Raw genomic sequence first — 10,731 nt, forward strand, 5'->3', positions numbered from 1 at the left:
ATTGCCTGCTTGTTTATGTTGTGCCACTTTAATTTTCTGCAACGACGTGAGTGATTATTTTGTGTTGCGTACAACACAGTGCGTATTTGTAGAGCGCCTGAATGGGACCGCGTGCCTCAAGCCCCTTTGGGTTCACCCCGCTTTAAACTCTCCCCATTCATTTATCCCGTTGCGGGGTCACGTGACGGTGAACTGCGCGGCAGGTTCACGTCCCCTCCGCGCACGAGCACCGCCGTTTCTCTCCCCCGGGCCGTTGTTGAAAGTCATTCACTCCGCGGGGAGACCGCTCCGGCCAGACGATCACGCAGCTTTAGCGGATAAAGGGGCAAGGCGGCTGAACAACGACAGCCTATATATTTTTTTCATTTTATTTGCGGGTTAACTTTAAAAAATATATATGAAACATGAGATTATATCTGTTCCCGAGTCGTGGATAATTTACCGGATGTTATGACAGTGAGATTCATTTTCTTCAGATGCCAATGGGGGGAAACGATGAAAACCAGGAGGCATTTGCGGCGTTCGAGCAAACTTTGCGGGAACCTTTCGCGTAACATTTTTACCGATACGTCGAGCGTAACCGTGGAAAAAAAACTTAAAACCCAACCGCTAATACCGTTGCTATTTCCATTTTGTTATTAAATTAACAAAGTCCATTGTTAATACCCAGAGATTAAGAAATTAATTAAAAACACAGTGTTGGAAACAGCTTGGGGTAATTAAATTTCTCTTTCAAGGCGGCTCATTAACGGTGTGTTATTAGCTGTGAAATCTTGTTCTTTAAACGCTCTCCGAGTTTGTAAGGCGCTGGGACGTTTTCTCAGCGGGGGGGCGGGGGGGGGGGGGGTTGTGTGGGGCCGTGCTGAAGAAATAACAAATTGTCTGCGGGTGGGTGCCGGGTGCCGCCGCCGCCGCTAACGGGGGACGTCGGTACGCCCGGGCGACGACGCGGCAGGGCGGCACCGGACGGCCGAACGCTCCCGCAGGCTCTTTCAGACGAGTCGTGCCGCGGTTGCCATGCGTGTGTCCCCCCCCCTCAACCACCGCCCCCCACCTCCGAATCCACGGCTGCCCCCCCCCCCATTACCAGCGTTCTTCTGCGCAGCAGTTTGAGTAAAATTCCGTGCTTTTCCTAGAAGTGTCGTGGAATTGAGGAAGGCGGCTGCTGTCGAGTGGCTCGGAGGGCCGGGGTTCTAAAACCTGAGCCAGCACTGCCGAGGACCTGGGCCAGAGGTCGCAACCGGGTACCTGATACCCGTACCCTACCCGATACCCGGCTACCCGTACCCGGCCAGGTACGGGTATGGGTACCCGTTTGCGACCCTGGTGCGGCCAGGTACGGGTACGGGTAAGGAATCAAAACCCGTTTGCGACCTCTGACCTGGGCGCAAACCCGGGTGTTTCAGCCACCTGCGTTAAAACCGAGTTCCTAGTTGATGGCCTCAGCCCCCCGTGGTCACCAGTGAGCCTAAAAAAAAGGATTCTCGATTTCAATTTGTTGTTGGCCAGATTCCTGCATTTCCATCCGCTTCAATGGTAGTTGACGTACGTATGCATGCTGAACTTCTTTCGCACCGCACGTAGCCAACCGTGCTCATCGGAGGCGCATAAAGATCCCCTGACATCATTCGCGAGTGTGTGCCGTTGTGTGCCATCGTCAGGGGTCTAATTTTGCAAGGTTCCCAAAAAATTACACCGTACGTAACTCGATTTGGATTATACACATAGCATTAGTACTGGTAGGAACCTCTTGGTTACATCAGCTCACAGGGGATTATTGTGTCCGTCGTGCAGGGAGGGGCTGGGTGGGGAGGGAGGGGCTGGGTGGGGAGGGTGGTGGCTGAGTGGGAAGGGGAGGGTGGGGAGGGGCTGGGTGGGGAGGGCCTGGTCACCCCGTGGTGCCCTTATAAAACTCAACGTTTAACCTACTCACGCCGGCTTGTGCCCGCCCTCACAGTCGGGCATATTTGCGGAATACACCACGCCGCCGTTGACCCTGGCCATTGACCGAACAACCCAACGTTCCTACCAGCTGCCTCCGCAGGAATATGTTCTGTCCCCCCTACTGGCAGACTAATGCCCCAGGTCACTCGAGCAAATTAGACTCATCCTGGTGTCTCGAGTTTTTCTCTGGGAAAAGCTCTCCAGTGTGCAACTGTGGTCATCCAGAACAGACCGCACAAACGTATATCGACGCAATGCCCCATCCACAAATACAAAGAATACATCGCATCTATAACACCCCGCTGCTTCTGACGCGGTTGTCTGAGACCTCGGTAAAACAAAATCAACTTGCTGATGTTGCATGTGCGTGCGTTAATGTTCACACGCGTGTTAAAGTTCACACACGCGTGAGCATTTGAACACTTAAATTGCGACGTCTCTCCTCTCGGAGATCGGTCTGTTGTTTCAAATTGTAGCCTCGTTCAAGTTTACATTTTTTCAAATTATTTTAATTATTTTAAATTGCCTGTTCTTAAATGCATGTAATTGTTTGATGTTACAGAGCGATAAGTCAATAAATATCTTAAGTGTGTGCTCACCGGTTCCCTGGGGTTAAGCCCTTGCTCAATCCTGGCCAACACAAGGGTGCATTTCGATTCTCCCTCTGCCTGGCAAGTAGAGTTGTGCGTAAGTTGCATTGAAGCGACCACCTCCGAGCGATTACAGGAGAGACTGCACTCCTGGAGCGGCGGGACGATTGACTTTTGCGACGACGTGTGAAAGGTGGCATGGACCCAAGGTCGCACTCGGCTACCCCACAGAAAAATCTCTTTCGGACGAACACCGCGGCGATGCTGTGGTTTATCACGTAAAAAAGACGAGACGTAAAATCACACTCGGAAAAAACACGACGACTGGGACTCGTGAGAGGTGGGATCGTTACACGTTGTTTTTTTTTTGCCGCTTGACGCGTTTGATTAGCGAGCAATTGGCCCCCCGCTGGGGGAGGGTTACTCCGGCTCGACGCGCACTTGGCCAGCAGTCGCTGGGAGCCGGGCAAACGACGGGGGAGGTTGTCCTCCTGTGTGTTTCGCGTTTGTTCGCGGGAGTAGGTGTGCTCATAATTATAATTTGTCACATCGCACGCAGCCACTACGTTTGCCTTGGATCTTACGGGGAAGAATAAACGAAACTTAGCCACGCAAAAATGGGTAAATTGAATTAGAATATCTTGGGCATTAAAATTTTTTTAATTACATGCGCAGTGGTTACACAAAATATGTACTCGCAATTATAGGCGCAGGTGACTTTAAAATGTGATTTTGATGTTTCAGACACCGGCGCTCAATGCACCACTCATTTACGATCATCGTCAAAAGGTCTTTAACGTCCATGGCACGCTTTAGTAATTCCCCCCCCCCCCCCCCCCCCGGCAGAGTGCAAGCGTTCACCGTGCAGCTAACCGATTAAAAACCGGCTCGGGCTCAGCGGCCGACGGGGCTGATCACACATCCGGCAATGGCTCAGCGGCCAGCGCTCCAAACTGACTGCGTGCGTGTATGCGTACGTGCGTGTATGCGTGCATGCGTGTATGTATGCGTGCGCACGTGCGTGCACTGGAGTGGGGAGCGGAAGTGCAGCGGTTAGCGCACTGCGCTACAAACCTAGCCACGCAAATTCAATTCCTGGTCATGGCCAACACCAGTGGCGATTATCTGAACCGGTTCTGGGCCTCACCTAGGTCAACTGCGTCGCAGATGGGTACCTGGTGTGGTGGGGAGACAAAGGCGGCCAGGCGTGGTCCTGGGCATCCACCCCTTCGAGTGCCGGGCCAGGCCTCATAGGTGCTCGCTAACAGCACTTGCCCCAACGGTCTGTTAAGGCTTCATGGGGGGTCTTTGTGTGTGTGTGCGTCCGCGCGTGCGCAGGACTCGGAGCGCAAGGGGCTGATGGAGAAGCTGCACGCGTTCCAGGAGGTGTGCGTCAGTGTTCAGAACCTGCTCGGCCGTTTCGCGTCGCTGTGCGAGAGCATCAAAAAGTGAGCGTCACCCTCCGGACGGAGCGCAGCTGTTGGGCAAAAAATATTTTTTGGTATTTTGTAAAAGAAAAGAAAAAAACAACAATCCACAGTGTCCAAAGTATTTATATATAATTGAGGAAAAGTTTGACTGGAAATGAGGGAGTGAATTTTGAATGGTCAGTACGATTGCAAAGTTGCCGAGGATGTGTGCGAGGGAGGCGTTGGGAGTAGGTTTCACTGCCCCAGTGATGAGACGAGTTGTCACAATTTTTCGATTTAAAGCTTTCGTGACTGCAGGGATTCATCTTCTTGGTTCTTTCGGTAAAGTCACGTAGAATGGAAATAATAAAATAATAAAAACAAAAAATAATAAATAATTATCACGACGTTTCGGCCACAACGCATGCAGCCGTCCTCAGGTGGAGAACAGGTCTGTCAAGGAGACAGAGTCTGAATGACTGTCTCCTCGACAGACCTGTTCTCGTTTCAGAAGCGACCTAGCCACATATGATAGCTCAACCGAAGTGGCTTATCATGTGGACATTTCTCACAGCCCAATACTCTAAAGGTGCGTTTCTAAATGTGGAGGGAAAAACCAGAGGACCCAGAGAAAAACCCACACGACCACGTTGAGCACATGCAAACTTCACATATACAGGCGTCAGGATCGGGATCGAACCCACGACGTCCTGTATACCAGGCGAGGTAGTTAACATCTCGCCACTGTGGTAGTATTCGTTGATGAATGCATGCATGTGTTACGTGTCCATGGTGCTGGTGCCATAAAGTGGAGAAACTTTGCGTTTGGCTGCTCACGAGAAACCTTGAGCTTGGAACGGAGAGATTCATGGTCTCGTTGTTACAGTTTTATGAGATTTCTCTTTTCACGACTGGACAAGCAGTCAGGGCGGCCAACATTTTTGCAGATATTGCATTCCAAAACTTTATGCTCAGTGTCCAAAAATTGGCTGAAATAAATGTTACTTAAAAAAATTTTTTTTTATGAAAAATTCAAATCACACACCGAGTGGCGGAGAGATAGTTTATGGCCGAAAAAATGACGCCAAGTTGGGGACAAGTCTGGCAATTTGTAAAATGTTGACACTGATTCGTTCATGTTTTTGTTACATATACGTGTACATCAAGCCCTGCAAATGTCTTTAATTAAAAAAATATTTTCTAAACCTTAGAGTTGACAAAACTCATTTCAATTCCGTTTCCAAATTCGTGCCGGACGTCCTCGTTATTTTTTTTACTCCATGGCTGCCGAGCGCAGGTGGCTCCCCGATAATTCCCCACGACTAAGTTGCTCGTCGTGGTTCAATCAACGTTCGACGGCGCTCGCGACCTCGCCAGACCCGCGGGAGCCTCGCACGGTTGAACCCGCATCGTCCTTGCGCGGGGTGACCGCCATGCACACCAGGTTGCCATGGGCCTGGGGTCGGCAACCCGAGGCTCTGGAGCAGCGTGCGGCTCTTCAAGGACCGCTTCGTGACGCTATCTATGAGGGACCACCGTCTCCTCGTATTCACCGCGTGCATTGCGGCTCTTGAAATACTGCTCGTTATTTCGGTTGCCGACCCCTGCCATAGGCCTCTTTGCAGGGCTGCACCGCTTACGTGGCGGTCAACGACATCTACCGTTGCGCTGCACTGCTGTGCTCCCACGTCTCATGCACTGCCCACGTTCTGAGCGGCATGGTGAAGCATTGGCATGGAGGAGGGTTCCTCATCCAGCAGTGGATTGACAAATGGCAGTAAAGGACTGTTGATTAGTTTCTATTTAAATGGAATGTGCATGACCGTAATGTTACCGTGTTGTGCTGCTGTCTCTGTGTGCTGCCGCTGCCGCGTGCTGCCACAGCACGTTTAATTGGACGGTGCCGTTCTTGTCGTGGCTGGCCATGGCGGTGCTGGCCGTGGTCACACTCGTCCTCTACCTCGTCCCACTCCGCTTCATCGTCCTCCTGTGGGGTGAGCTGCTGCGGCACAGCGATCGCGGGCGCAGGCGGCGCCACCGCACCGGAGCCCTGCGGGCCAGAGTGGCCACCTCGGGTGCCGGGCTGTGAAAAGGGGGGGGGGGTGGAGGGGGGCAGGAGGAAATCGGTACACGGGGGAGGCCCCGTTTAAATCCTCGTCGCGGGGCCCCGTGCCAGCCACGCCACTGGGCGAGCGGTGCCATTGGGCATGGTTGGTGTGGGGGGGGGGGGGGGGGGGTGACGGGTGCACCCACCTCCTTGGGCTCGAGTGGATGGGACGGGGGCTGTGCTGGGCTGCGCTGAGCCGGCCCGGGCTAGTCGTGGATTCAGGACTTTTTTGTTTCTTACTCCGCGGAGTGCAGCAGCCCGCCACTGAAAAGTGTGAGAGTGCGGCTCTGGCAAAAGCGCCACCGATCCTGGTGGCCCGTCCAACTTTAGTTTGATCGCTCTTGTCAGATTTTCGCCCGCGTGCCTGGGTTTCGTTGCCGGCCTAATGTTATTGACCAGCGTATACACGCGCGTCGAGTAAGCCCCGTTCAGGGTACCGGCGGCGAGACTTCACCGGGATGTTTCCGAGTGGCCTCACCGCGGGCGGCGGCTTTCCACGCACGCTCCGCGTCGCATTCCCGCCCGTCCCGGGGGATGAATAAATAATAAAACAATAAACGCTACAGTTGTCTGAACCGCGGAGGTTAATAAGATCTTTGGGGGCTGTAAAGCGGAGTGGCCTTCTTTTCGTGCCGGCCTTTTGCCCAGTGTCGATCCAATTGAAACAGCAGCTCTTTGGAGGCCTCCGAGACAATTAGCGCGAGCCCGCGGGGACGGGACGAACGCAAACGTAAATGATGTGAATGAACTCGCCGAGAGGACGAATAACGGGCATCGAAAACACCCACGGCTCTGGAGTTGCCGGAGTGGGATTAACAAACATCTCATTCTTGCTCCCGCCGGGCCTCGCCAGAGTTGTCAGGATATTGCACTTGCGAGTCGCGCGGGACGGAGATGAAATTGACGAGCATTACGGCGCTGTCCAATTACCATAATGAAGTTTGCGGCGTGATGCGGAGGCGATAATGATAGAAGTCGTACAATTGAGCAATTTGTCACCTTTCATTACTTCACACCTCGCAAATAAAAATAGAGCTCACGAGCACATGTTGTTGAGCTTGTCAAAGCCTGGAATAATAAATAGTGATGGTGGTAATAATTTTCAGCTGTTGTCAATCCTTGGCTGGATGAAGGCCTGCCCCCCAAGCCATGTGCTGGTGGCGGCGGCAGCGGTTTGGTTTGACGTCTCCACGATGTTTCTTTAATGTAGATTGGTGTCGCAAGGCTAGAACCGGTTCAGATGTCGCGGACCACTGATATTCGCCGTGGCCAGGGATCAAACCGAGGTGGCCGAGTTCATAGCCCAGTGCACTGACCCGCAGTACAAAGATCCGCCGTGTAGCCTTGGATGTATGTTGAACTTCTTTGTCACCGTACGGAGCCAACCGTGCTAATTGGAGGTGCGCGAAGCCGTAACAGACTGTTGGTGCGAGTGCTGTTAGGGAGCACCTATGAAGGCCGGCACGGTACACGAGGGGGCGGGTGGCCAGCACCACGCCCGGCTGCCTTTGTATCCCTGGTGGCGATATTTACACACTGCACCAGGTACTCATTTTAGACCTGAGTCGATCTAGGGAAGACCCAGAACTGGTTCAGATAATTGTCACTGGTGTTGGCCGTGAGCGGGAAGCGAACTTGGGTCGCCGGGTTTGTAGGACAGCGCTACAACCGCTATATGAGCACTCCCCATCGTAACTGCAGTACCACTGTGACCAGCCACATCAATGCATGAATATACTGTGAACATTTTTAAGTAAAAAATATATTTAGCTATCAACTTGCTGTGGCCGCTATAAATGTGTCACCTATCCTGATCTACGAGGGACCCAAAATATATTTAGTGAGAAATCAAGCCCTGAAATTGGGCTTAGGCAAACGTTGCAAGCAGAGGTTCGAAATATTTGTTTCTATCCATGATGCAGACCACCCTGAAACGCAACTCATGCTTTGCTGCGATGAGATTTGCCGACGATAGCCTCCCTCCTCTCCGTGTTCCCTCTCTCCTTCCCTCGCAGGAATAAACAAATTCACCAAAAAGCTGCGGAATCCATATCAGATCGATAACAACGAGGTGCTGGACTTCCTCTCCCGGGTTCCCTCCGATGTGCAGAGGGTACGTGTCTCACTCAGCACATCGGTTTCTCGCATTGTTATGACGCACAACTGATTTTTGTTTTTGGGTGAGGCCACGTAACGATCTCTGCCCGAAATTGTGCGTTCGCCAAGAGTTCTCCACTACCCGACCGCCAAATTAAATTTTCACGTGTGCAAGCGTTTTTACCGCGCGCCAGCTACGATTTGTTTTTCGGCTCACTCGCCGATACGTTGGCGGACGAACCCCACGACCAAGTCAAGCAGCCGTTTAAATACGTCATCAGGACAAGATCCAGGAAGCCAGAATAAAAATGTCTGGGAAGTCGGAAGTCATTCTACAACGAATCTATTTTCATTTTAACAGGTAAGGCCCACTGAGCTATACAGCTCTTTTTCAGAAGCGACCTGGCCACAAATGATAGCTCAACAAAGTGGCTTATGTGGACATTTGTAGCAGCCAAATACTCTTAAACGCGTTTATAAATATGGAGGGAAAAAATCCACATGCCCATGGGGAGAACATGCAAATTCCAAAAATACAGGTGTCAGGGACGGGATCAAACCCACGACCTGTACAGCAGGTGTGGTAGTTAACATTTAGCCAACATGCCACCCCTAACTCCAACTCCCTGGATGGCCGTGTCGGGTGGTGGAGGGTGTTAACGACACAAATTTGCCCAGATTGTTATGCACCGGCGTGCGTTGTGCCTCGGAGGCTCTCCGGTGCGAGTTTTTTCATATCGCGCATTGTTTCTTTGACATCTCATTTCTTGAGAATTGCTTTTTGTGTTTAGTTTGTTGTCCTTCCCCCGCACCTCCGATTAGCAAGGTTGGCTACATACATATATACATAATCGAGCCAGGGTGCTCTGCTTTGATGACTCTGAAGGGCTGTTTCCCAAAACGTCGCCCATTGTATATTTTTCCTAAGTCTAGTGTTATTGACGAATGGCTTTTCTAAACAATCAATCGGGTTAGTACTTTACAATCCCACGTGGTTCACCTCCCATAGGGCCCAGCTGATGAAGCTGTTGCTGTCGCCAGAGATGTGTTAATCGCCAATCTCGTTCGTGACGACGGGCTGCTGTTGTCGCTGCAGGTTCAGTACCGGGAAATCAAGCACGACCTGGGGCCCAGTCCAAGCAGGAAGAAACGTAGCAACCCGGGGTAGATGCCAGCGCGTCAAAGACAGGAATGCGGTATTTTATTTTTTACGATCGCAAATGCGGCAAGGGACCAAGTCGGAGATCTGTCGGGGACAACGTCGCGCCTCCTTTTAAATCTGAAACCCATGCATGTATTTTACAATGCGGTAAGAATGCATAACTGTCAGCCAGTGAATGTGATATATTTTTAACCCTCTCGACAATGGTGTATTTTATATTAAGCGAAAAGTGCAATGCTCAAAACTTACGGTTTGTCTCGTCTGTCGTTTAAACGCTTGTTTGAAACATGCGTAAAGGTAGCTGTGCTACTGCCTGTGACTTCCCCTCCCCCACTTAAGGACAAAAATAAGTTGATTTTATCGTCTGTCGCGACTTGGAAACGTTTTCTTTATTAAATTAAAATAATGCAAAGATACGTGCCTTTGCACTCCAATGGATCGTGACGGGGGAAAAAAAATTGTGGTGTTTACACATCCAGCCGCGCATGTTTACATTTTGAACTGGGGCCATCGTGAAAGCCACCTTTGACCTTAAGTAATTTACTACGTCTTTTAAGAATTAACTTTCAATGAAGGTGATGTAGTTTTAAACCCTGCGGAGTTCCCCAGACCCTGGTGCCCTGTTAGGTTTCTTTTGGTGAAGACGGAGGGCGTGTGGAAACGCGTTAAAAAGGGGCCATCTTTTAAACAATCTTCGATTAACGATTTTCTCAAAATGCAAGTCCGGCTGACGATGTTTTTTTTTTCTCAAACATTTAGCTGGAATTGCAAGATTCTTCCTTTCAAGGATTTTTTTTGTCTTAATCAAGTCTTTTTTTTTAAAGATGACATCATCTGGATTTAATGATGGGACGAGGGGTTATTTTAATCAAAGTTATGAACGTTGGTCTTCCAAGCCATGGGGTTGAAAATGGCTAGAGGAGTGCCAACGGAACCCATGCGAATGCAAATACTCATCGTTGATACGTTTCAAGTCAAGTTGCATCTATTATGTACGCAGCGAATATGAAAATGTTCTGATGCATGTAAATCATAGCTTTATTTCTGTACAATTGGACGTATGAAGTATATGAGGAATGTACAAACATACAGTAGAGACACGAATATATAAACAAATTTGCAAATGTTGCTAGGTTTTTGGAGACTTTCAGTCATGGCTGTATTTTCCATGCTCTCGCAAAATAAAGTATTCATTTTGCAGACGTTTGTTCACAAGTGCTGGTTGAAAATCCCCCAACTTTTCAGTGTTGAAAGTATTTACAACTTAGAAAACCCCAAGAGTGTCCATGTTAGCAATACCATGGCACAATACAAACATTCTTAGAAAACTTTAAAGCTTAACGTTTTGACCTCTTAGATTCCACAACCGTAGTCGTACAGAATCCTAATAAAAACATTCTGAACAGACTTGCTTCACGATTA

The 10,731-nt window shown here is 50.2% G+C and overlaps 1 protein-coding gene across 1 annotated transcript in view; it reads left to right on the top strand.

The window, feature by feature from the left end:
- MCTP1 (multiple C2 and transmembrane domain containing 1) overlaps positions 1 to 10,716 on the top strand; it is a 156,817-nt gene extending 146,101 nt beyond the window's left edge. Inside the window, exons 21-24 of the mRNA XM_061570834.1 lie at positions 3,873 to 3,982; positions 5,828 to 5,937; positions 8,066 to 8,163; positions 9,244 to 10,716. Coding sequence (XP_061426818.1) covers positions 3,873 to 3,982; positions 5,828 to 5,937; positions 8,066 to 8,163; positions 9,244 to 9,315 — 390 coding nt within the window. The 3' untranslated portion in view covers positions 9,316 to 10,716. The remainder of the gene's footprint in view (positions 1 to 3,872; positions 3,983 to 5,827; positions 5,938 to 8,065; positions 8,164 to 9,243) is intronic.
- Positions 10,717 to 10,731: the final 15 nt, after the last annotated feature.

Source organism: Lethenteron reissneri, chromosome 46, assembly GCF_015708825.2.
Source record: "Lethenteron reissneri isolate LAM-NWPU_2019-01 chromosome 46, ASM1570882v1, whole genome shotgun sequence".
Taxonomy (NCBI): domain Eukaryota; kingdom Metazoa; phylum Chordata; class Hyperoartia; order Petromyzontiformes; family Petromyzontidae; genus Lethenteron; species Lethenteron reissneri.